Source organism: Aedes aegypti, chromosome 1 (genome assembly GCF_002204515.2).
Source record: "Aedes aegypti strain LVP_AGWG chromosome 1, AaegL5.0 Primary Assembly, whole genome shotgun sequence".
Classification (NCBI taxonomy): domain Eukaryota; kingdom Metazoa; phylum Arthropoda; class Insecta; order Diptera; family Culicidae; genus Aedes; species Aedes aegypti.
Genome location: NC_035107.1, coordinates 267,342,043 through 267,369,572, shown reverse-complemented (window position 1 = coordinate 267,369,572; position 27,530 = coordinate 267,342,043). Strand labels below are relative to the sequence as shown.

Here is a 27,530-nt window from a genome sequence, read left to right as displayed (position 1 = left end):
AGATTTCACTATAATTTCTTAATTAACCGCAATGGATTCTTTCCTCGCCAAGACTTGACAGCTTAAAAAATAATAATTGATTTTCACAAAGTCACGGCATACTTAGAAATTTGCCGAACTACCTCACCTTCCTACCTTGGTGGGTTGCAACAATTATTATATGCCTCTTGGCAGCTTTGATGGCAGCCCTGTGTCCGTTCTGACAGTTCTCAAAAACGAGTTCCCACAACAGTCCGCTACCGCAAACACCTTCGCCTTATTTTGTGTACATGTTACTCGAGCCAACGTTTAGCCACGCAGTTTGTCTAATTTCCAGTACTTTGCATTTAAAACAGTGAAGAAAAAATTTAATTCCTCTTCAAAATGGTAAGTTATCATTGCATTTACTTCAAGAACATAAAAATGTTAATTTCCCTTTTATTCTAGGCTCGTAACGCTGAAAAAGCAATGTAAGTATCCCCCTCCTAGGTAACGGATGTTCCATTAATTGATTGATGCAATGTCTTCCCCAGGACAACTCTGGCTCGATGGCGCGCTGCAAAGGAAGCGGAAACCGGCAAGAACGAACGCCGGCCCTACCTGGCGTCGGAGTGCAAGGATCTGCCCAAGTGCGAAAAGTGGCGCTTGGAAATCATCCGGGAGATATCGAAAAAAGTGGCACAAATCCAGAATGGTAAGTCAAGCGCAGGGCTGGTAGCGACTAAGTGATCAAAACTTGACAGGCAAAACAGACCAATAAGCGACTGGACAGGAACTAAAAAGAGGCTAACATTGTAAGAAGAATTCCTCAAGAAATTCAACCAGGCATCTCTTAAAGGTTATTTCTTTATTTCTAAGAGCTTCCTAGCAAATTTCTCATGGCATTAGAGACCTTCCATTAAAATATGCATTGAAATAGTAACCAGTCTCTAAATAGAGACTTGCTACTACCCGGCTTATAGTGGGTTGTTTTCCTAATTTTGATAATATATAAGAAGACCTTAATTGAAATCCCTATTTGCAGCCGGTTTGGGTGAGTTCAGAATCCGGGATCTGAACGACGAGATCAACAAGTTGCTGCGCGAGAAACGACACTGGGAAAATCAAATCTCGGACCTGGGGGGGCCTCACTACCGGCGATATGGTCCGAAGATGTTCGATGCCGAAGGCCGGGAAGTGCCGGGCAATCGCGGCTACAAGTACTTCGGAGCGGCAAAAGATTTACCAGGGGTGCGGGAATTATTCGAGCAGGAACCTCCGCCACCGCCGAAAAAGACCCGGGCGGAATTGATGAAGGACATCGACGCGGACTATTACGGGTATCGGGATGACGACGATGGAATTTTGCTTCCGCTGGAGGAGAAAGCGGAGAAGGCTGCCATTCAGAAAGCGGTTGAGGAATGGAAGCAAAGCCGAGCGAAGGGAGAGCAGAAGGAAGTCGAACCGGAGGAGGACATTTACGGGTCTGATGCGCGGTTGAGTGGCGATGCGGACGAAAAGCAAGGACAGCAGCAAAAGGACGATCCCATGGGGCTGTTGGGACCGAGATTTACCGCGCACGTTCCAGTACCCAGTCAGAAGGACATCGAGGCGGCATTGCTGAGAAAGCGAAAATTAGAACTGATGAAAAAGTATGGCATCGAGGACGATGAAGATATGTGAGGGTAAGTGCTTGATTTAGGTATGTTTTATATTAAATTCCTATGCTAATCTGAGATTTGTAAGGACATGTGATAGCTTCGAAAGCCTTGTCGTGTTTTTAGTAACACAATAATTTGCACAATTTATTTCTATTGTTCGTCATTCAATAATTTCATCCACAAATTTCTTGATATAACTTGTTCTTTGACATACACACAGCATAGAAAAAATGAAAAAAAAAGTTATAATACTCTATACTCAAACAGTTACTGTTGCTCTTTTCGGTCATTCCGCGCGTGTAGGAATGCGACTCGGATTGAATTTGTTACATGTTCAACAACTAGTTTGCTTGGAACATTCATTGTTCCATTCGATCTATTTCGCGCCTCAATGGTATTTTAGTTATTAGCGGTTTCATAGTAATTGTCGGTTACTATTCCTCTTCGGATATAAATGGAGATCACCCACAATCTGAGTTTGGTTCGACGGGGAAGCTTAGTTTCTTGTTTTATTTGCAGCTGGCCAGTTGCTCGCTTAGGCTTACCACCTGTTCGGTGAGGACTTCTATCTGCTCTTCGTAGTTTAGGCGGGTGCGGGCCTTGAGGGAGGTAGAAAAGAAAACGGTTTCTGATTGTGGAGGGAGTTTTGCATTATGAGAAGTAACTTACGAGTTCATCTTCGATGATGTGGTACCGGTGCTCCTTGTCGCGAATTGTTTTCTCGCCATCTTTCAATCGGTTCTTCATAATGTCCAGATGAGATTGCAGTCTTTGAGACTAGATTTGGAATGTTGAGAGTAATATTGCATTGAATGAGTGAGTCTTTTGATGCTGTTGCACACTTTTTTGGGGTGAGCGACGGAATCAATCGTGTGCTGTTCGCGTTGTACGAACGCGAAAAGATATTCGTATTCAATCGAGGATGGATTAACAACTGGTGAGCTCGTTTCATGCTTATAACACATTTTTATCGTGACAACGTTACGTTTTTGAAACTTTCAAACAAACTATGAATGTCAGAACGAGTGTCGGCATCCCCTTTTACCTGTTATATATAATTTTAATAAACATTAGGGGTAGTCGGGCCAATGGGGTCAGTGTTCTAAACTCAAAGAAAAAGAAATAAATGAAATTCAAAAAAGCTGCCTAAATTGCCCCGAATGGCTCTTTCAAATTTCATCATTTTAAAATGATGCAATTTGACTGTTAGAATGTTTTTTTTTTTAATTTAATCTTTTTGCACGGAGTGTTTATAAATACTAATAACTTTCAAGTGTAGTGAAAAAAATAATTAAATGTTTAGATTATATAAAATAATTTTACAACCAAAAATAGGGTGCTCATTTCACCCCATCGGTAAAAAATCGACTCAAAAAATGACAAATTTTGAAAAATCTCTCATTTATTCGTGAATTTTATAAGACAACGGAAATCAAACAGATCTAGTGTATTGATCTAAGAAATGTTGGAAATCATGGAAAAATCCAAAGTTTCCATAATATTTTCATCACTTTTATCGACTTTTTCTTAAAGTGGCCAAACTGCCCCACTTTCCCCTATACTGGCAAAATTTGGAACAAATCTCGGTCGTAATTGGAGGTGATGATCGTGCTAAGGAGTTTTACCAAGCCGTTCAGTGCCCTCACAACCGACTTGGACTGTCGTAAAGAAGATGGAAGTTGCACTGGAACTGGTCCAGGAAAAATTGATCGACGAAGTTCAGAAACGTAGTCATGAATAACTGTTTTAGTAGATTTTTTTCTATAACTAAAATTTTTTCGTTAAAGTGACTATCTCGGGGATGGGATTTGATCCCAGGACCCTAACCACTACATTGGGTCCAGTTTTTGTTGAAAGAATCTGTTTGTGGAATTGATAGTAGTTAGTAATGATTATTATTTGACGGCATATTGCATATTGAAAGCTCAGGCATGATTTATTCGCTAATCGATGATCTAAGATTACTTTGCTTATCTCCACGCCAAAATGTGTTTATTAATCCTCAGTGCCATTTAGGTGTTCGTTGTAATGTTGCTTTCACCTTTTAGATCGATAGATGTCCATCGATGTAGTCTGGTTTGTCAGATTGTCAAGCTTAAGGGCTATTCTCATTGCGCCGTATCGGGCCCGGGACTTGTCCGAGGCCCGACCGAGTTATGTTTTGAATAACTTTCATGTGTTTTATATGTGATCGTTCACACCGAAGCTGTGCCGGGCTCGGGGTCAAACCGGGGTGTTATCGAGCTGTAAAAAAATATTATCGGCAACGATATTTGGAACTTTCCGGTGGATACACGGCTGGCAGAACATCCTTTGTCATTGTGAGTTCTCTGTGCTTTATGAAGAGAGGTGACAGATTTGTTTTTGTTATTCATCAACGTTAGTTAACAAGATTAAACGCACCCGACAAGAGGTTTTTTTTTTCGTGATAACTTTTTTTTTCTTTACTCAACCACCCTATTGGGATAGAGCCTGCTGCTATACTTGCAGCATTCCATGAGCACTAGTGCGCAAATTTGATTAAATTCAACCATGTAGAAGTTTTATCAGTTCCATTTGAAATCACAAACAACTGTGCAAAAGTTGTGCGCAATCTACGGTGTGGGCATTGCGGTTGACATTTGGATTTGCAAACATTTTGGATCATTTTTAGGAATCAAGTTCCTTGCGGAATGCGACCTTGTCGGCGCGGTAAAAAAATAGAAATGGTCCCTCAACGAAGTTGGGTTTTTCTCAGAACCTATGTGAGATAACTAACTTCGGAAGTGGTGCATGCGATTTGCATCTGGATGCGCTCGAATATGCCCTACTTCCGAAGTAGGGTGTCTTGCATGGATTCCAAGAAAAATACAACTTCGGCGAAATGCATTTTATAACAATTGGCCAACCTTACAATTTTAGGATGTTCAACATTACTCCAATAATTCCGTAGAGAAATGTCTACAGAATTCTAAGATTCTCCCGGTGTTTTCAGATGGGGTTTTTGAAAGATTCATCCATAATCAAGCTAATACCTGGAACAAATTTCTTGGCAAATTCTAAGTTTTTCTATTTAATGTTTGAATATGTACCATCCGTACTGGAAATTTAGGTTATTGGAGGATTCCGGAAATCCTTCGGCCTATGTTCGACCATCTTGATCTCTGGTTGAAGGGATAAAATTGTGCTTGAGACTAAGAGAGTTTTAAATTTCTACAGGAGTTCCTTTAGAAGATCCTTTTTTAGGTATTTCTCCTAGAATTTCCTTAGGGATTTCTCCTGAGGTTCCTCGTGAAATTCATCCTGGAGTTTATCCAGGGATTCTAAAAAGGATTTCTACAGGGCTTGTATTTTTTTTTTTCCAGGGATTTGCAGTTCTTCCATGAATACCTGAATGAATTTCTACCGAGATTTCTTCAATAGTTCCTCCAGGAGTTTATTCCGAAATTCTTCAAAAAGTTCTTTCAGGGATTCCTCCAGGAGTTCGTTCAGGAATTCTTCCTGGAGTACCTATATTGATTCCTCCAGGAGTACCTTCAGGAGTTCCCCCAGGAATTATTCCAAGATTTCCTCTAGCAGTTTCTTCAGGAGTTTCTCTAGGAAATGCTTCAGGAATTGCTCCAGGAGTTTCTAAAATAAAGTTTCATTAATTCCTACAGGCGTTTTTCTTAGGAATTCTTCCAGGAGTATCTTCACGAATTCCTCCAAGAGCTCCTTCAAAAATTCCTCTAGGAGATCTTTCAGGAAATTTTCCGGTGTTTCCTTCAAGAATTCCTCCAGGAATTCCTCCAGGTAATCTTCCAGGATTTAATTAATTTCTTCAGGAGTTCTTTCAGGAGTTACTCCAGGGTTTTCTTCGGGAATTTCCTACAGACATTCTCTTACAGTTCCTTCAGGAATATTTCCAGGAGTTACCTTAGGAATTTCTTCAGGGGTTACTTCAGAAATTTCTCCAGTAATTCCTTCATGAATTGCTCCAGGAGTTCCTCCAGGAATTTCTCCTGGAGTTTCTGCAGGAATTCCTTCGGGAAAATCATCTAGGAGTATCTTTAGGAATACCTTTAAGAGTTCATTCAAAAATTCCTCCAGAAGATCTTTTCAGATGTCCTCCAGGGTTTTCTTCATGAATTCCTCCAGAAGTTTTTTTCAGAAATTCCTCCAGCAGTTCATTCAGGAATTTTTCCAGAAGTTCCTTCAGGGTTTTCTCCAGGAGTTCCGTCAGAAATTATTCCAGAAGTTCCTTAAGAAATTCCTTCAGGAGTTTTTCCAGCAATACTTTCAAAAGTTCCTCAAGGGATTCTTAAAGGAGTTCCGCTAGAGATCCCTGAAGAGTTCTTCCTGGTATTCCTTAAAGGATTCCTTAACTAGTTCCTCCAGTGATTTTCCTTTATGGATTCCTCCAGGAGTTCTTCTAGGAGTTCCTTCACAAATCCCTTAATGGATGACTGAAAAAAAAAACCCAAGAGGAATTCCTGTAAGAAATCGTGATGAGATTTTTGGAAGAAATTTTTGAAGGAATCCCTGGTGGGGATTCGGAAAAATACTCCTGGGCATATTACTATTAAATTTCTGGAGTAATCACTGGAAGAACTTCTGTATGAATTCGTAGATGAATGCTTGGAGGTATTCCTTGATCATGGAATATCCTGAAGGAATCCCTGGAAGAATTCCTCTCTGGAGGAGGAAATGCTGTAGGAGTTTCTGGAGCAATTCCTAAAGGAGGAAATCTCTGGAGAATGTCCTGAATGAATCTTTGAAGGAGGTCCAACAAGATTACCTGATGTATGTACTGAATTATGGCGAAAACCCCTGGAATAATTTCTGGGGAACTTTCAGAAGGTATCGCTGGAAGAAATTATAAATAATAACAAAAAAAGGTGAGGAGGAAATATGAAGACACAGAGGAGGAAATCTGTGAAGGATATCCAGGATGAATCCTTGGAGTGATTCCGGGAGGAACACCTTTAGGAAATCCTAAAATTTTCTTAAGAACATTCTGTAGGATTTCCCATAAGCTACCCTTAAAAAATCCCTGGAGCATGTCCTGAAGGCATTCCTCGATGAAATCATTGGAGGAATCCTTGAAGAGACTCCTGGAAGAAGGGCTGAAGTAACTCCTGGAAGAATTCATGAAGGGACTCCTTTGAAAAAATCCCTGAAGGGACTCCTAAAAGAATCCATAAAGGGATTTCTTGTAGGTATTCCAGAATTGGAGAAATTCTCGTAGTAATCGCTGGAAGAATATCCGGAGAAATCCCAGGAGGAATTCCCGGATGAATCCCTGAAGGAATTTCTTGATGAAATCCCGGAGGAATCTCTGTACATAAATTCTCGTAGGAATCTTTGAAAGAATTCTCGTAGGAATCTTTGCAGGAATTTCCGTAGCAATCATTGCAGGAATTCTTGTTGAAACTCCTCGAGAAATTCTTGGAGAAAAAATGTTAAGAGAAACCCTGTAGAAATTCCTCAATGGTCTCGTAGAGGATTACTCAGAACATTTCCCATGAGGAATTCCCGAAAAAAATCTGTAGAAATCAGTTAGGGAACATCTATATTGAGTCCCATTAGAAATTCTCGAAAAAAAAAAATAATTCGTAGAAAATCATTAAAATTTTAAAAATGTTCTTCGTTGCACAAACTTTCTTTTGAAATGATCAGAGATTTTTACCAAGAATTTTCCAAGTACACCGCTACAATTATTCTGGGGATTCAAGAATTCTATTTTTATTGCGTCCCGGATTACCACAAGACATCCAGGTTGTTTTATAAGGAGTTTCAGGAAAAATCACTGGAGTAGTTGCTCAAGTAATTTTTATTTTATTTTATTTTATTTTATTGATGTACAAGGGGGTCAGGGGCCAAGTCTCCAGCATAAGTTTGAAAACTCACACCGTCCATAATACACCGGGGGGTTTTGGAGTTTGGGAAGTAGGCAACGCAACATCTTTGACCAGAAGGTTCTTTAAGTTTTGCTTCTACTCTTGACTTCCAATACACGTATGAATGATGCAAGGTCAAAAGAACATGAATCAGTCATACATATAGCGGTAGTGGAGTGTTTTGCCTAAGGATATGGGAAAGGAGGGATTTTGGGTGGTGTTTTGTAAATAGCTCTGTGGAACAAGTTTGTTATTAGTTAAAAATTTAGTTAATCTGATTCACCTTGCAATCAGTAATAAGAATATTTACAAAAACATGATAGGGTAAATCGCCAAATGTTGAACGGTAAAGATAGACGTTTTTTTGTTATTTGATTTTCATCTAAATTCTAATAGAAAGGTTGCTAAAAAAGCATTCAACACCGTAAACGATTATTGAACATTATTTCTGTTACATTTTTGGCACAGTAATGTTTATTTTTAATTGAAAAAACATATATTTAAAAAGATAGTTCTATACCCAATTGTTGAACACGTACATAACCCATCTTATCCTAATGTTGAACGATTGTCGCTAAATGTTGACCGTTTTACTCCCGCGTTCATTCAACTTGCAAGTTCGCGCTCCTCGTCGGTTGTGAGGGCAGGGTTAGGTCCGCGAAGCACTTTCCCTGACCACTCTGGGCTGAAACGGAAGAGAATCGTCCCCTTCGGCACTCCATAGACTTTAGGGATGGTACACAAATTATGTCACGCTAAATTTCAACTTTTTTGTTATGCTAGTGTTCAACAAATGGAAAATGTACGTGAAACGAAAGTGCAATTGAATATGATTTTATGTAATTAATAAGTACGACTAAATTGTACGGATGTTTAGAAAATAACTAAAGTAGACTTTAACTGATATCGTGAATAGGTGCTCAATCCAATATACGTAGTATGTGTTACCACACAGCTTATGAAATAGCTAATAATAGCAGCCCCAGCTTAAGTTATTTTTTAAGAGAATTGAAATTTTCGTTCCAGCTACCGATACAAATTTTCAATCAATATTTCGTTTCAGAAATTAATGTGCTAATTAAATTTATTGTGTCCAATAGTACAGCTAACTTACAAAATAATCTGTATAATTTATTGAAACTGTTTGAAAATGGTTCGATTTCCTGTTTTAACATGGTTTCTACAGATCGTTCAACATTTGGGTAGCGTTCAACAATTAGCGAATTACCCTACTTATCTTTTCTCGGCCAATACGCTGCCATGTCTTTCCTCTCCAATGGATTTTTCCTCGTTGTAATGGCGGGTTAGATATGAAAACAAGGATAAAGAGAGAAGAAATGTTAGTGATTGTTACATGCTTTATTGCTGTATTGGCCTACAATGAAATCATAGAAAATTCGCTCTTTGGATTCCCATGATAACAATCCCCATGCAGCTTACGAGAAACTCCATGGCAATGATCACTGTACGCCATGTGCGGCATTCAGGACATCTCAACTTTATTGAGGACGAACAACAAAAAATGAATCCAAAAGAGCGAAAACCTCAATGTTTCAATGTAGGACAATTCAGCTTTAATGCATGTGAGAAGTTCTTGGTGATATTCTCACAACGGCCATTCAGAATGGTTCGACGGATGTAGATAAAAGATCATTATGATAAAATTAACGCCATGTTAGTGAACTCAGAACGATTATTGTATTTGCAACTGTTAATTTCGATAGTTAAACTTAGGGTCGGTTATTGTATATAACTTTTAAGATAAGCAGGAGTAAAGCACAAACGCGAAGTAATGACCTTCCATCCCATCTTCAAGTGCTCCCCACAAGCACAACACTTCATTCTGGCACTTTAGAACGTCCATGTTGTAAGTTGTTCACACAAGAAATCTGCCTCGACCGAGTTGGCAGAACGCGCCCATACCCCTTTCTGAACCAAAGGACAGGGATTTGCTCAAGTAATTTTTATTAGAAAACTTAAAACGATAGATTCGTTTTTGCACTAGTGAGCGGTAATAGGGGCATGAACGGCTACTGCTGCACTGATGGTACTACTTCAAGGATGTGTGTACCTATTTGAAAAAAACAAATCTAAAAGTTTCGCTTCAGAAAAAAATAAGTTGTTTGCCCCTCTTACATATATAATCCAGTAGTTGCTAACTACAGGGAAATCAAATTGATCCTGGAACACCTACTTTGGGGTTGACCTTCACAACACCCCGTAGCTTTCATGGTTGAATAACTACGTATTTTTTGCCAAATTGAAGAACATTACCAAAAATCCAACAATAATATCAGAAAAAAAGTACCAGATATACAAAAACCGCAATGCAAAATCCTGCAGTAATCCTAATCTCTCAATTTCCACAGTAATATATATTTTAGAACTAAATCATCAATCTCAATCTGCAAAAACAGAACCATTTGACAGTTTTGTCGTAGTGTGCGTACAATCTCGCGTCAGGAAAACCCGGCACACGCCCAGTAAGCACGGTCGCAGTGTGAACTGTGCAAAAAAGCCCCTCGCGAAATGCAAACATCCCGGCCCCGGCCCGGAATGGCGCAATGAGAATATCCCTTAATGCGTGAATGCTTGTCCATGCAAATACTGACTCACGATTCGAAGCTTCTGTTCTGCCTTGAGCAATTGCTAGAACTTCCGCGTTTCTTAAGAACGATATAGCTACGTGAGCAATTAAGAAATTAGCAGAATATCTATAGAAGATGCCTATAGATACCATTACCTAAATTTCAAACTGAATAAGCTTTGTATGACCTTGCGTTGTTTTCATAATTTTCAGAATGTCTTCTCAATTAACAACACCGTTGCAAAATACTCACCTCTAATAAATGCGACGCAAGTTTCGATTCCGCTCTGCACTTGTCATGAAATAGATTCCCTATGCTTTTGATGAAGCAATCCGTCAGTTTTTGCTCCCGTGATTGCTGTTCGCTCTGAATTTGATTGTCCTCCAAATTCCTGAAAATTGAAAATCAAATTGTACAGATTTGCATCAATCCAATTCCGAATCCTCAAACGCTTCCTACTTTTCCGTTTTATCCTGGGTGGAGTCGTGTACATTTTCCTCCGCGGCCCCCCGCTGACTAGTGGTCTCAATTTTGAGCAGTTCGTACTGCGCCCGCCAGTGACTTAGTTCCTTCTCGAGAAATACTATCCTATCATCACAGTTGCCGCTGCCGGTGCCCCCAGGGGTGCTACTGTGGTTGTTGCTTGCCCCACCCGATGCCACCGCCGCTTGGCTCGAAGTGCTACTAAAGTGATTACTAGTGCTATTGTAGTGGTTCTCCATGTCGGCCGTCACACTCAATCCGTCCTCGCTTCCGATCTGTTTGAATAAAACTAAAGTTAAATTTCGTCCTTTACCTCAGTAACCCATTCATCCCACCGTGCTTGCAGCCTCGGATATCTTCGCTTCCAGTTCGGTGTTTCGCAGTGCCAGAGCTTCCATCTCCTTCCGTAGCTTCTGTTCCACGGCAGCCTGCTGCTGCAGTTCCCGATTGAGACCCTCCATTCGCACTTGGCACTGTTTGATCTCGGCATAGCGATCCTCCATCTGCATCATCAGTTGCGAGTTTTCCGCGATCTTCTTGGCCAGGTCCTCCCGGATCACTTGTGTGTCCGCCGGTACGATTGATTCGTTGATGCTGACGTTTTTGGACTTGTGTCCTTTGTTGTTGGCTTTCTTGAGCTCTTCCAGGTCCTGCTGAAGCGAAGCCACCGTTCGCTCTAGTTGCTTGTTCCGAAAGCCTAGACTATCTACTTCCTGGACCGTTTTGCGTAGATTTGATTCCTTCTCTTTGAGTGATTCCCGGAGGGCAGCGCTCTTGCTCTGCTCTTCCAAAACGGCCCGCCTGAGGACAGTGGCCTGGGCTCGTAGCTGCAAACATTTAAAAGGAATGGTAATTGTAGTTGTAGTAGTAGAAACGATAGTTTATTATATTAGGTACATTCACTTTTACTAGGTCAAGGGAGCAACCGCTAGAAAAATAGGCCCCACTGATAAAATAATCTAACATTTACACGGAAATTTCGAGGAACTTAACTTGTTTAACTGAGTTGCGCAGTTCACTAAGCTGGTGGCGACTAAGTGCCTACAAATGAGAACTTTATGAGGCATAATACCTGAAAAATAAACTGGACAGGAATCAAAAAGAGACCAAGATTCGTTCAGAAATTCATCTAAAAATTATTCCCTAAGTATCACAAGGAAGCCCTCAGCACTCCCGGAATTCATCTTGGTATTTCCTTCACGATTTTTCCTTCCATGAATCTATCTATGAATTTCTCCAGGGATGTGCCAACAAAGATCCGATCCTGGTAACTTTCCTAGAGAAAATCCTTTTTTGGCCAATTCACACGATCATATCCCACTTTGTGAAAGTATTCAATATCGGCCAACATTAAGTGTAATCGTGGTAACTTTATGCTAAAAGGTTAAGATCTGCAAGATAGAGACAGCAGGAGTAATGCTTGCATGAAATGCTGGAGAAATCTCTGGAAGAGAAATTCCTGGAGAAACTTATTGAAGAAGCATTGGCCGAATTTGTTGAGAAACTCATGAACGAGGTCCTAAAAGATTTTGTGCAAGAATCATTGGATGAATTCATGAAGCAAATTCGGAAAAAAATCCATTCCCGGTAGAATTTCTAAAAATCAATGCCTTATAACAGCTCCTCGGGGTATATTCTTAAGGAAATTAAGGGCATAATTGACACATTAAGCGAATGATCATTTTAGGACCATATATTTTTGTTTCCCTCGGCAAGTTTTCATGTTTGATATTAGTACGACGTGCTTCATTAATTTATGGCGATGAAAATCATATCAAATGTTAGAAAAACAAGCAGAAAAATCTGATCGGAAAGAAACTTGGTGAAAAGGTATCGGGGAAAAATGAACACTTTCGTGATATTTAGTGATAAAAATATTATTAATGACCGTCGATCAAAAAACAAATGATTCCACTGAACTTGGCGTTTTTAATGAGTTTCATAACGCCGCCCATAAACTTCAGGACCCTTGGTCCGTATACGTCGCAGAATCAGCGGCTATACGTTACGCATTAGAGCAAATTGCCTCTCTTCCCTCTGATGAATACTTAATTTTTACGGATAGTCTCAGCTCAATAGAGGCTATTCGTTTAATGAGGCCGGTACAGTACTCCCCGTATTTCCACCACGAAGTACGATCCACTCTGAGTGCTCTATCAAATCAATCATATACTATCATCTTGGTTTGGGTCCCTTCACATTGCTCGAATCAGGGCATTTAGAAAGCGGGCTCTCTCGCCAAGATGGGCGCATTTGAGGGGAAAACTACTACCAAATTTTAACTAAAAGTTAAACGAATCGGTGTACACCGTTGAAATGAAATGTCAGTTCAAATGGGAGTCGCTGTATAAAATTTCTGCAAGGAATCGGCGAGAAATTTCTTTAGCGATTCATTTTCAGTAGCAAACCAAGCTTTAGAAGGTAATGGGTTTACTATTGAACTTTGCACTTTTGTAGAAGTTTAGATACACAGAGTCGAAATTTGTTGTTATTACAACATATAATTCCTCAATGTTACATTAAGGTGAAGATGAATCGAAGCCAAAACTCAAATTTTTAAGAGCACGGATCTGGAGAACCAAACATTAGTTTGAGCTGAAAACCTAATCGATTGGTCATCACCAGCTAGTGATCAATCGATAAAGTTTTCAGCTTAAACGGATGTTTTGTTTTCCAGATCCGTGCTCTTGAAAATTTGAACCTTGGCTCCGATTCATCTTCACCCATGAAATGTTGGCCTTGACAGAACAAATTATTTTCAATTCATTATATGTCCAACCACCAAATAGAACAAACGTTAAACTTGAAACCACCTTTATTTTATTCTACGGACGCATCATTTGGCGACGAAAAATAAGAATTCACGCTAATCAAGAACCTGGAATTCAAGACGTTATCTTTCAAATGGTCCAGCTTCTTCAGCAAATGGCGGTCCAGCAGGAACTTCCGCTGCATCAAAGTCAAGAACAGATTTTGGAATCCCTATCATCAAACATCACCGAATTCTCTTTAGATGAAGAAAACGGAGTCACGTTTGGCCGTTGGTTTGATCGTTATCATCAAGATATCTACGAGAATGATGCCCGCCAGCTGGACGTGCCACAAAAGTACGTCTTCTTCTCCGGAAGCTAGACACCGCTTCGCACAGCCCCTATCTCAATTACATTTTGCCGAAGTTGCCAAAAGAGGTCAAGTTTAAGAAATTTCAATTCCAGAACCTCACTCTCGATCATTTCAAGTGCCTGATGTTTGTCAGCGGATTGAAAGCCTCGAAGTACGCCGATGTCTGCGCAAGATTACTTTCAATTCTGGAAAACGGAAAGCCTGAAGCTCCAGCGGAGAGTGGCCGAGTATCAACGCCTTGTCAACCTGAAGGAAGACACCACGATCATCGAACTGCAGGGCAGTTCGAAATCAATGGTCTAGCAAGTTTCCGTGAAGCATGAAAGTAAGAAGCCGAAGTCTCCTTGTTGGCAATGTGGCCAAATGCACTTCGTGAAGGAATGCGGCTACAGCACCCACCTCTGTAAGGAATGTAATCGCGTCGGCCACAAGGAAGGATATTTTTCCTGCTTCATGAAGTCTGCAAAGTCATCCAATTCAGCTCAAACAAACAACAGCAAGAAAGAATGATGCCTTAGCCCTTGTGTACGGTGTAACCAAGTTCCACAAGTTTCTGCTGGGAAGAAGATTCACGCCCCAAACGGATCACAAGCCAGCGCTGGGACTTCATCATGGTGAATTATGATTTCGACATTGAATATGTTTCGACCAACGAATTTGGATGCGCTGACATGCTTTCACGCCTCATCGACCGAAGCATGCGTCCAGAAGAAGACTACATCATCGCTTCAGTTTCTCAGCACTCCATGATGTCACAAAAAAGTGCAAGATCCTTCAGCAAGTAAAACGGTACATTCTGGGCGGATGGCCAGCTGCTTCCAAGCAAGTAGCCCAAGAAGTTCAAGCCCAAGAAGCGAATGCGTACTGTTCAAGGAAAGAGTGATCGTTCCGGAGACTTTTCGATGACGCCTGCTCATTCAGTTCCACCGTGTTCATCCTGGCGTGGTGCGAATGAAATCAATCGTCCGCAACTACGTGTACAGGCCTGGAATAGATGGAGAAATTGAAGATTTTATCCGACGTTGCGTTCATTGTGCTACTGCTACCAAGGCTCATGTCAGGACGAAGCCAGAGCCATGGCCTACTCCCGAAAAACTGTGGTCCCGCATCCACATAGACTACGCCGGGCCGGTAGATGGCAACTATTTTCTGGTGGTCGTTGATCCTTTCACTAGATGACCTGAAGTAGTGCTGACCAAAATTAATAACGGAAAAAACGACGTTTAAGTTCCTCAAGTAGATTTTCTCAACGTTTGGAATTCCCGAGACCGTAATAAGTGACAACGGAACACAATTCACCGGTTCGGAGGTCCAGAATTTTTGCAAATCTTTTGGAATTACCACCCCCAATTAGTGGAAAGTTTTGTAGACACCGTGAAGAGAAGCGTAAAGAAAATTCGTTCGGGAGGAGAGTCCCTAGAAGATTCACTGCACAATTTTCTCACCGTATATCGCTCCACTTCAACACAAGGTCTCGGAGGACAGTCACCGGCTAGGAAGATGCTAGGACGCTAGGACTCTATTAAAAACTACAGATAACAACATACGTCAGAACCCCGAAGCAACAGAACGCCAGAATAATGCTACCGAACGAGACCATAGGAACTTCGACCGAGGTGATACGGTGTATGCCCAAGTCCACCAAACCAATTCGTGGTCCTGGATGCCCGCTGTAACCATCGAACGGATTGGAAAGGTCAACTACAACGTATTACTGAACCAAAGCAAGTGATTAATCCGTTCTTACATCAATCAACTGAAAATCCCTGATTTTCGGAGATAACCTGTTTATAGTGATTTCGGTGGAAACCGGTAAGCGATCGAATCTGTGTGTTGAAAATAAAGAGCATGTTTTTTAATTTCAGCCTGATCAGCATATATACGCCAACGAACGATAAGTCCGATGAAATGAAGGAGAGTGCCCAAAACAAGGGGCCCTATTCCGGATTTCACTCACGGTGACAAATAGGTGAAGTGATCACTTTCCTATTACGGATATCACCTAAGTGAGAAAATGTGGAGAAGTTCATCGCAAGTGATAGATCGCATGAACACGAGCTATTACGAATGGCACGCTACCCGGCGAAGATCGACAAAAGCAATCACTTGAAGTGGAAACTTTTCACCGCCGTTCGGGTAGGTGAAGAGTCGTCACGTAAAAAAGAACAAGTTTAAAACAGCATTTTTTATGCTTTTTGTTTAACAAATCTTATGTTTTTGTTATTCGTGGAAGCAGAACACTATATTTAGTCCCGATTTGCTGTTAAAAAGTAATGTATTGGCCTTTATTTGTTTGTTGGAAAGTGAGGCAAGAATCGAACAAAACATTTTTTTTCCGCTCGCTATACGCAAAGAAAAGAAAGGTCAACTCAAACGGGAGTCGCTGTTGAAAATTTCTGCTTATTGACAGAAATCTCATGAACATTTTTGTAATTGCAAATTAGAAAATAGTTGTGGGCCTACACATGTAAAAAAATGTAGCGGAATAATAACTACGTAGTTGGAGCTACTGGAGGTGGCTCAACATAAATTGTTTCATTGTTAACTTCAAATATCTTGACCGAAAGGATCATGATATTGATGTAGTCTCGTTGGTGGGAAGCGAAGATGAACCGACGAGTCCTGATGAAGCAGGGAGATGACGTATGATCGCCGATAGGAAGGTGATATTCCAGTAATAACTCCTGTTGTTACTTGGTCCAAAGACCGAATTGAACTGTCTATTCATTGATTCAAAAATCCTTATATAGGCCTAAAAGTGTTGCACCTAGTGGGTGCTACATAATTGAATTTGCCTAGAAGTAATGGGTAAAGAGTTCTGGAGCGCATATGCTGAGGTCAGCGTGACAAAAATAATAATGGTCCGATCGTTGCCTATCGCGAATGATCGAACTGTTAATTGAGCTTCATGCACATGCGTGGAGCCTCAATGTTGGTTTATCGTTCGCGTTTTTGTGTTACCACCGAATTGATTTTACAGGAGGTGGGCACATCTTTTGACTGGTGCACCACAATATTTTTAACAAAGAGCTATATTTCAATTTACATTTCTTCTCAACTGGGTACTGCCATTAAAGAAAAATTAAATCATTGAACAATTCTGAATAGATTTGAATTTCACCCGCATCGAGATAAGCGATTACTTTTCTGTTCAGCAGTAAACCAGCCTTTCTTCAATAAACTCACAGATAAAAAGTTTATTGAAAAAAGCACTACAACGAATCATTGTACATGAAAATCGAAAGATGTGGATATTATCTCTTCTATCCAACTCTAAAAAAGTTTCTGATTTAAACTAATAAAATTAGCATAGATTTAGTTGTTGTTAACAAAGTATTGAGCTAGATCTTCTGCCGATAAGCGCTCCGTACTTTAAAAAGAACATTTAATATTTTAAACGTGATAGACTATTAAAAGCTGATAAATTGATCTATCTCGAAATGTATTCAAGATTCCCTATAATTGAAGTCCTGTTTGCGTTCACCACTATTTAAAATACATTAAAGTATTTAGTAGTCGACAAAACCCTTTTTCCAATTCTCTACCAAACCAGTAAATCCTTGCCTATAAAATTCAAAAGGCATCCCACGCTTATAGGAACACAAATGCAATTCTTGTTAGACTTATCTCATGTTCTACATAATCAATTAAAACTGTTAAGTCATTCGAATTATTGATTATAATTTGGATAATCTGATTGAAATTTAATAGTTCATATCCGCGCGAAAGTTTCAAATCTACTTTCAAAATCGCACCAAACAAACCTGTATTTTAATCTTTATGTAATTATCGATACATTGATTCAAAATTGAACAATTCTAATCAGGCAAAAAATAAACGAAGACATTTCTATTACCTTATCATGTTCAAAAACCATTCAACGCAACTAGTGACTATTCGTGGCATCTCACTATAAAAAAGCTATTATGAATACCACTTCACTGCAGTTGTCACTCCACTGAGTTCATTTTCAATCACTTCACCGTCCGTGACAACGGGAATAGAGCAAAACAAGTGAAGTGACTGGAAGGTGAAGTGTAAGTGAGCGTGAAAGTGATATTCAGAATAGGGCCCAAGATGTCAAGAAAGTCATCGGCGGCGCAAAGGCTGCTAGAGGGATGGCAATCAGCAGTACCGCAGCAATCAGCAGAAAGAATATCCGCTAACACACCTGGCGACACCCGAGTGGCGATGCCTGCTCCCAAATAGATCACGTGCTGGATAATGGGCGACATTTTTCTGATGTCATGGATATCAGGACCTCCCGAGGCCATAATATCGACTCGTATCATTATCTCGTTGTAGTTAAAGTTCGGGTGCGGTTATCCAGCGTTACGAGTTCCAAAATTAACAGAACGCTGTGCTACAATATCCAATGCTTGTCGACTGATGGGGTAGTTGCACAGTACCGTCAGCAGCTAGACGAGCAGTTGGAAGGAATCAACGAAAAGAAAGAAAAGGCAGCACGAAGAAAGTGTGGTAGCTGAAGCTCAAAATAGCATGAACCGGAAGTATATGCGGAGATTTTATGCAACGGCCAGTGCCCGTCATGTACAAAAATCGAGAAAGGAATTTGCTGATTGATAAAACGGTGGTAGCTACGGTGGAAATGTAGCGAGAAATAACGTGAACGTTGATGATGACGACCAAGCTGTGGATCATAGGAAAAGTTAAAAAGGCTATCAGCTAGCTGAAGAACTGTAAGGCTGCTGGGAAGAACGAAGAGCTATTCAAGCACGGAAGTGAGCATTATCAGTCGATCCTCCGAGTACTTCTGAAGGTATGGGAGCACGAAGGTATTGGTTTCAAGGCGGCGTACGATTCAGTGGAAAGAAATGAGCTGTGGCAGATAATATCTGAACATATTTTTCCGTCGAAACTAATTTTGCTGATACGTGCTACGCTTGATGGTTTGAAATGAAGTGTTCAGATTGCAGATCAGGTGTCAATCCTGTGTACGATATTGAACTTATTGCAATCGATCTGACCTGCGTGGAGGCCTTCGTGCAGTCAGCCCTCACTGGGCCTGATCATTTATTCTACCAAAACAAAGTACATGATTGCAAGTAAAGATAGAGGTAGGTTTGTGGGGTAGTGTTTGATGGGGACGTATTTGAAGTGGTTGAAGAATTCGTTTATCTTGGAACAGTTATGTCATGTGACAAAGGGCCCTATTACGGATATCACTTTCACGTTCACTTACACTTCACCTTCCAGTCACTTCACTTGTTTTGCTCTATTCCCGTTGTCACGGATGGTGAAGTGATTGAAAATGAACTCAGTGGATTGACAACTGCAGTGAAGTGGTATTCATAATTGCATTGTTCATAGTGAAATGCCACGAATAGTCACTTGTTGCATTGAATGGTTTTTGAACATGAAAAAGATTTGAATTGTAGAATTTTGTTTGAGTTTTATAAAGAATTATATATATATATTTATATATATAGAATATATATATAGAATTATATATATATTTAAATATAGATTTGTTAGTGCGATTTTGAAAGTAGATATGGAAGTTTCGCGCGGATATGAACTATTAAATTTCAATCTGATTATCCCAATTATGATCAATAATTAGAATGGCTAAAAAGTTCTAATTGATTATGTTGAACATATGTTAAGTATGTTAAGAATCATATTGATGTTCTTTCAAGCGTTGGATGCCATTTAATTTCATAGGCAAGATCGTGGCTTGGTTGAGAGTTAGAAAAAAGTTTTCCGTCGACTACTAAATGCTTTGAACTATTTAATTTTAAATAATGGTGAACGGAAACAGGATTTCCAATATTGGGTATCTTGAATACATTTCGAGATAGATCATTTTTTCCAGATTTTAATTGTCTATCACGTTCAACATACTAAATGTGTTTTTTTTAGTACGGAGCACTGATCGATTGTCGGCCTATTATTATTTTGTATAAGAAAAGTTTTCGGAGTTGAAAAAAGAGATAGTAGTCCACATCTTTCAACTTACATAATGATTCGTTGTAATCCTTTTTTCAATGCACATTTTAGTAATGAGTCATTTATTTAACCCTACTAGAAATATAACAAGTTTATATTTTATTAAGGTTGGTTTACTGCTGAACAAAAAAATAACCGCTTATGGCTCAAGAATCCATCATTCAGTCATCAGCAATGATCAAATATGGAAAACCAGTTTTTTCGTTCAAATTTAAAGAAATCCTCATAAAAATCTATCATTGCAATCCATATACCTAGCAAGTGTAATGCAATGATAAAATAAAGAAAATCTGATGTATTTTTCGGACAAGAAATTTATTACTTTTCTTGAATAAAACATCATACTTAGCTTTGGCCTGCTTTGAAGTTAACAATGTTATGTTTTTGAGCTTCCTCCAGTAGCTACAACTACGTACTTATTATTACGCTACATATTTTTACATGTGTTGGCCCATGTCTATTGTCTAATTTGCAATTAAAAAAATTTACATGAGATTTCCGTCGATAGGTAGAAATTTTCTACACCGACTCCCTTTTGAATTTGCTTGTTATACTTTATCATTCACCATAATTTCTGTTCAGAATTGTTCAAGGAAAACTAAACATCACATATTCACACGACTCCCTGTGAGTTCGATTGTCACCGAGAAGACGTGTAACCTTTTCGCAGATTCCACATCAATTTGTCCATCTAATCCAATTGCAAAGTATATGTAATGTTTAGTTTTTCGGTAGTTGTTAAACCACGTAAACCACGAATCATAATTAATAAAAACAAGTATTGTTCAAGGGTTTATTTTTTCTTTAATCGCAGTACGCAGTTGAGAAGAAATGTGATTTCAAATGGAGCTTTTTGTTGTAACATTGATGCAATTTATGTTTTTGACCCTCCTTTCCGCTACATTTTTTTATGTCTATTGTCTAATTTTAATTTAAAAAATATTTTTGAGATTTCCATCGATAGGCAGGCATTTTCTACAACGACTCCCGTTTGAATTAGTGTACGGTCAGCGGAAACAAATTGTTTTGTTCTTGCCTCAATTTCCCCCAAAAATAAAGGCCAATAAACTACTTTTTAACAGCAAACTGGGCCTAAATATATGTTTTGCTTCCTAGAATAACAAAAAAATATAATATTTGTTAAATAAAAAGCAGAAAAATGCTGTTCAAAACTTATTTCATTTTACGTGACAACTCTTCACCTACCCGAACAGCGGTGGAAAGTTTACACTTCAAGTGATTGCTTTTGTCGATCTTCGCCGGGTAGCGTGCCATTCGTAATAGCTCGTGTTCATGCGATCTATCACTTGCGATGAACTTCTCCACATTTTTTCACTTAGGTGATATCCGTAATAGGAAAGTGATCACTTCACCTGTTTGTCACCGTGAGTGGTATTCGTGATAGGGCCCAAAGACATTTCCCGCGAAGTGAAAAGACATGTTGCGGCTGCAAATAGGGCCTTTTACGGACTACGTAACCAGATTATAGGTCCTAAAGGTCCCGCAACTTGCAAACGAAAAAAACGTAAAAAAACTAATATACTTTGGTTCTTTCGGTTCTCTTTACAGGCACGTGGAGTAGATGTTAAAAGAGGCAGATCGGAAAGCCTTCTGTGTAAAGTGTTGCGGACGAAACTCGGTGGGAAATTGTGTTTGGCGCAGACTAAAAAATGGTGTTTGGTGCAGACGCATGAATAACGAGTTATATCAAGATGCAAACATTATTAAGCGTGTAAAATACGGCAGACTACAATGGGTTAATTTTTTAGTGCGAATAACGAAAGAAAGAATTGCGAAAATAATATTCAGCAGGGAACCTGGTTAGGAGTGTATCGAAAAGTAGTCGCCAGCATTCAAAACGGTATATCTCAGAGAATAGTTCATCTTTTTAAAAGCTTTTTTCACGCAAATCTTCACCATATAATCAAATATTGAAGCAACTAAAAATATTGAATAATGTGCAGCCTTAATATAAATACAACAAGGTTTATAAAGCATAGAAAATAAAATCTTGCACAAAATTACATTTTTGAAGTGTCTTCTGAAGATTCGATGATTTGTATTGAACAAAATGTATATCAAACAAAATAGGATGAAAAGCTTATTCTATCGGAAAATATGTTTACTTCACACAAAACGTGAAACGGATTTTAAAAAAATGAATTATTTCTCTAAGAAAGCTCAATTATTGGAAATAAGGTCGGATTTGGAAAGTCACTTTTGTATAATCAACTTTTGAAGTTCTGTCATATACAGCGGTAATTATATAGTAGACAGTTTCACAAAAATCAAAATTTCTGGGATTCAACCAGTCACCCCCAAGTCCTAGTTGCAATACTAAAACAAACTTCCAGACAAATTTTCCTTCAATTTGGAGAAGATTAGGAGGTGCCTCAAGTCGAATTTGTGTTTTTTGGCTATTTTTCACATTCAAAAAATTCTAACGAGAATTTGGAAAAATTAAAATCAAAATAAATACCACTAGTTGAACGTATTATTAGTACTTTACAACTTTCGAGAACACTGTATGCCGATTAGAGATGGTTTTGACAACATTAAATTGATTTCTGTTCATTAAAGTACCTGTAAAACATACATTTCTCTACAGTTTTTGTTCTACGTGATTCTTAACCTCATGCCTAATCATAAAAGTTCAACCGTAGTATCATTCCTTTGTCATTTCTGAACATTATTGTAGTACATCATTTTTGTATCCGAAATACAGATAAATTGTAAAAAATTGTCGGAAATACGACATTCCTCATTCCCCTGCATTTAGAGCTGCTGCCAAATGGCGCAATTGCTGACATGCCTAAACATTGAACATAGTAGCTTTGCTTTTTCAATGATGGATGATGATTGAAGAAAACATCTAGCAAATGTCATCAACGCAGTCGCGTTTCAAACAACATTCGCATTTGATGCCAAGCATTTACAAATGTGATATAGCCCCGAGGTCAAGCTTCTCGACTACTGATCTTGAGGATCAGAGTTTGATAATGGGAGTTCATTTAGAGTGTTCTTTTTTTAATGGATCAAATGACTTGAGGCCAACAAATTTCATCACGATTCATTGTTCAAAAGTGTATCTTGTGGCTGAGTCTTAATCAATAGAACTCACAAAAATCTCCCACTCCTAAGTTAATGAAGAAAACTGCTCAAGTAGTGATTTGCGCCTTTAGTCCTTTTTCTATGCTGCATATAATAAACATTGGTTTCACTCGAAAAAAAGAATCAAACTCTGATCCTCAAGATCGGTAGTCGAGAAGCTTGACTTCGGGGCTATATCACATTTGTTAATGCTTGACATCAAATGCGAATGATGTTTGAAACACGACTGCGTTGATGACATTTGCTAGATGTTTTCTTCAATCATCATCCGTCATTGAAAAAGCAAAGCTACTATGTTCAATTTTTAAACATGTCAGCAATTGAACCATTTGGCAGCAGCTCTAAATGCAGGGAAATGAGGAATGTCGTATTTCCGACGATTTTCTACAATTTATCTGTAATTCGGATACAAAAATGATGTACTACAATAATGTTCAGAAAGGACAAAGGAATGATACTACGATTGAACTTTAATGATTAGGCATGAGTTTTAGAATCTCGTAGAACAAAAACTGTAGAGAAATGTGTGTTTTACAGGTACTTTAATTAACAGAAATCAATTTTATGAGATCAAAACCCTCTCTTATCGGCATACAGTGTTCTCAAAAGTTGTAAAGTACTAATAATACGTTCAACCAGTGGTATTTATTTTGATTTTCATTTTTCCAAATTCTCGGTAGATTTTTTTGAATGTAAAAAATAGCAAAAAAACACAATTTCGACTTGAGGCACCTCCTAATCTTCTCCAAATTGGATGAAAATTTGTCTGGTAGTTTGTTTTAGTATTGCAACTAGGACTTGGGGGTGACTGGTTGAATCCCAGAAATTTTTATTTTTGTGAAACTGTCTATTATATAGAGTTACATTTTTTGCTTACGTTACTTCATAGATATGCAAAGAAACTTTTCCAATCAAAAAACATTTTTTTATTCGTTACGATCGTTCGATATTACCATTAACGTGTAGAAAGAAAAAAACAAAAAACGAGGTCCTCAAAAATCGACTTATTTCTATTTTTGTATTTGCTCTCAAATGCTTGTTAATGTATTTTTCAAAATATTTTTCACACTATGTCATGAGAGTTGTGGCACAGAATATATTAGCATAAACAAAAACCATTTTCCTTAGAGTTTAACACATTTGTTAACATATCAATTTTTTCAGAGGTGTGCAAGATTTTCATCGACATCTGTTAGTAATTTGCAAAATTATCATACAAAAGCAGACACGAATGCCATGACAAATGGTAAAGTGTCTTAAATAAAACATAATAATAATAATAATCATACAAAATGCCAAAATCCATCTGATATTATACTGAAGATCTTTTCAAAGTGTGTTTAAGTAGTGATTAATTTGCACGTTTCGTCTGAAATTTCGTTCGAGATACCTTCAATAATTTTCCCCTGAAAAAAAAAACCGGAAATTATTCCAAAAATTCCAAAACATAATTTAGTAATTGCTCTAGAATTATTGTTTAGTAAATTTCTAGCAAATTATCTCCGAATATCAGGGGGCATAGATACACGAACGTGCAGCTATTCAGCAAGACCAAACTAAGGGTCGTGGAATCGAAACCCGCGGGCAGAAATCTTTTCGGATTGAAAATTTTATCGACTTCCCAAGACATAGAGTATTTTCGTATCTATCACACGATGTGCAAATGCAAAAATGCTCAATCGGCAAAGAAAGCTCTCAGTTAATAACTGTGGAAGTGCTTATAAGAACAATGAGATGCAGATTCTGTCCCAATTGGATGGTGAAACTTAAGTAGAAATCCCTGAAACTGCTGCAAGGTTCTCCCGAAGAACTCTCGGACTCTTCAGGAATTTTCTATGCAAGCAGAAGGAAGAAAAGTGACTTTATAGACAATTTTGATTAAAACAGAGAAACAAAAATAGATTTTAGAGACCTACCTAAAACTAGTGAACAAGTCTCTAAAACGATACCTGCTACCAGCCCTGATCTTGAGATAGTATTTGGGAAAATTTTCTAGAGTATTTCCTGGCAAATTTCTAGAGGTGGTAGGATTTTCCTGTAGCAATAAGCTGGAGTAATTTATGGCAGAATTGGTGGAGAGATCCGTGAAGCAGTCCCTGAAAGAAATCACTATAAGATTTTCTGAAGCTTTTCCTAGAGGAAACTCAGAATAAATTCATTTAGAACATGTGGAATAGTCGCATAACAGTCTCTGAAGGTTTCATCAAAGCCTCTACATTCTACAATATCTAATAAGGATTCTCTGGAAGCCAAATTAGAAATAAAAAATACTATTTTATCTATAACTAGTGGTCCCGGCAAACTTCGTCTTGCCATCAAGTAGGCTGATAAAAAATGCCACGAAACCTCCCATACAAAATGGCATATTAGTTTTCTCTAGCTTTACCGAATTTTCCGAAAATTTTCCCATACTTTTATTTCACACGAACACGTCGGAACCCTTAAAGAAGACAGTAGTAAAAGAATTGTGCAAATCGGCTGTCCCGTTCTGAAGCCATTTCGTGATATACAAACACCACTCCATTTTTATTTATATAGATAGATAGAGATTTTAGAGGCCTTATGTTTACATTTACAAGTCGCCATAGATTTACTTTTAGCCCTGCTATTGAGACGAAGACTAAATTGACCAGAAAAATGGTAAAATTGCCAGGGTTTTATTGCTACTAATGTTCAGGACGGTCTTAAAGATTGGAGGTGTAGGTCGGCGAATTGCAATTCATTTCAAAAAGCCATTCTGAACAACAAAATTTGCATTTAATGTTCTTTCTAACGAATGCTTCCATTTTAATCCAGTCACAAACTTTAAACAACTGATAAGCCGAACGAAACGCCCTTCCCTCTGTCGACTTTCTGATATCAGCGCAAATGTGCATAATATGATACGTTATTGACTTTCCCCTAGAGCTCAAAAGCGGCAGGACGTGTAAACAAAGAGGCAACAGAAAGCAAAGCCCCATTCTTACCTTTGAATATTCAGCGGCCAGTTTCTGATACTTGCTGGAATTTTCCGGCTCCATTTCCGGACGAAGCCAAGTAACTCCTATAAACCACTAACTGCAGAAAAGTTTTCCCCCCAGCGAATGTGGCGAAATCCGTGCGACCTCGTAGCCGAAAAGCCACCACTTCCAAGTGCCTCAATGTAGGAATTTTGCAACTGATTTTGATTACGACTTCCGCCCGTCTTCGTCACACTGATGGTGCTGATTTGTGCCGATGTTTCGCATATTGAATTACCAATCGGAGAAATTCCACCGCAGCGCAAGAGGGGGCGATGTTACGACAGTTTTTTTTCTCGAGAAACTGCTTATCACGTTCAACTCACACACCGCTCAACTGTAAAACAGATAGAATTCTACGTTTGCACTAAAATTTCACCGTTTTTTCTCTCGCAGGAATTAATAACTTTTGGACGAGGAAAAAGACAACACTTTTTTTGTGAAATCTGTGCGCGATTCGAGTTTTCCACTGTCAAACTAAAAGTGCATTCCTCCGAGGATGCATTCTGCTCGACTTCACTATTTTTGACTTGGCAAGGTTTCGTAAAAGTAGGGCTGCATTACTTTCGAACAGTTTGCACATGTGTAAATAATGACGATTTTTGACCCTCACCCACCCTCTCGTAACTAATTTTGTATGAATAATTTTCAAATTATGTATAAATTATAACATCCTAAGGATACTCACCTACCCCCTTCAGCGTTATGAAATTTGTGAATGGGCCCCTATCTAGCTTTTTAAAAGCGCTACACTGAAATGAATTTTATTGTAGAAACTACTGAATCCATGGTAAAATTAAGAACCAACGATTTTCAACCGATTACATTAATCTGTTAACTCTACCATAACATAGTCAACAAGAAAATATATTCTGTTTATTTAACCAGAGTTGTAGTATTTATGACTAGTAACATTCTAGATTTGACAAGTTTGGCATTGTACTTTTCACCGTACTGTGTTGTACGATGGGTGTCACGGATTGAAATACAATGCTTTTTAGTCGAGGCTACTATGGACATAGTCACAGTTACTACACTGCTCAGTAATTTTTACCAGTTTATAGTAAACTTAACAGTATTCGGTTGAAAATCGTTGGTGCAGTTCTTAATTCTACCATGGATTCGGTAGATTATACAACAAAATTTGTTTGCGTGTAGGGATAAGTCGTTTGACGTTTGGCTTGGGTCGTTTTATATTGAATGGACCCAAGCCAAACTTGCTGCTGAAGATCACGGGTAAAGGCGTATTTAGTAGTTTTCTATATGCTTTGACCAGTATAGTGTGTAAACGTCAAACACGAACAAAAATGATGCGAGTGCTGCGGGTGTTGGCTACCTATCATATTTTTTAATCGACCGTCCAAAAGGTGGTGGATGGACAATGATGAGAGCGTGACGTCTGTTTGTCTGTGAAATAGCACTTTCTTGAACGATTGTTCATAGGAATATCCCATGCATCAACATAGGCCAAGAAATTAATTTTCAGCAGCGAATCAGGCTTATAGCTAAGTATCCCGCATAGAAATGTACCATTATTGAAACGATTTCAACATTAACGTGAAAATAAACGGTAAAGTTACCATAACCGAATATGGTACTAATCCAGCTTTTTACGCTAGCATGCCATAAAATTTGAATCACCCACTTCTGACGTTTCTTGCCTATACTATAATTTTGTTTATGGCAGGATCAAAGCAAGCTTCGTGATGTTTAAAATTGGTATTGAAACGTCAAAGACCTTCAATCCAGCTTTTTACGCTAGCCATGCTATAAAATCTT

General features: G+C 38.7%; 2 protein-coding genes across 2 annotated transcripts; one reads left to right on the top strand and one right to left on the bottom strand.

The window, feature by feature from the left end:
* Positions 1-250: 250 nt before the first annotated feature.
* On the top strand, positions 251-1,813 carry LOC5568912 (pre-mRNA-splicing factor ISY1 homolog). Its single transcript, XM_001658186.2, has 4 exons — positions 251-366; positions 427-449; positions 513-673; positions 1,004-1,813. The coding sequence occupies exons 1-4, from the start codon at positions 364-366 to the stop codon at positions 1,639-1,641; spliced, it is 825 nt and encodes a 274-aa protein (XP_001658236.2). The 5' UTR covers positions 251-363; the 3' UTR covers positions 1,642-1,813.
* Positions 1,743-26,231, bottom strand: LOC5568913 (protein phosphatase 1 regulatory subunit 21). The gene is made up of 6 exons (XM_001658187.2): positions 25,719-26,231; positions 10,884-11,375; positions 10,525-10,823; positions 10,318-10,456; positions 2,289-2,396; positions 1,743-2,218 (listed from the first exon to the last, which is right to left on the bottom strand). The coding sequence occupies exons 1-6, from the start codon at positions 25,770-25,772 to the stop codon at positions 2,129-2,131; spliced, it is 1,182 nt and encodes a 393-aa protein (XP_001658237.2). The 5' UTR covers positions 25,773-26,231; the 3' UTR covers positions 1,743-2,128.
* Between the last annotated feature and the right edge of the window lie 1,299 nt (positions 26,232-27,530).

Coding starts and splice junctions, on each gene's coding strand:
- LOC5568912 (XM_001658186.2), top strand. Junction 450..512: donor CGTAACGCTGAAAAAGCAAT/GTAAGTATCCCC, acceptor TGTCTTCCCCAG/GACAACTCTGGCTCGATGGC. Junction 674..1,003: donor AGTGGCACAAATCCAGAATG/GTAAGTCAAGCG, acceptor CCCTATTTGCAG/CCGGTTTGGGTGAGTTCAGA.
- LOC5568913 (XM_001658187.2), bottom strand. CDS start 25,772: ATGGAGCCGGAAAATTCCAGCAAGTATCAGAAACTGGCCGCTGAATAT. Junction 11,376..25,718: donor TGGCCGCTGAATATTCAAAG/GTAAGAATGGGG, acceptor AAATGTTTGCAG/CTACGAGCCCAGGCCACTGT. Junction 10,457..10,524: donor ACCCAGGATAAAACGGAAAA/GTAGGAAGCGTT, acceptor TTCAATTTTCAG/GAATTTGGAGGACAATCAAA.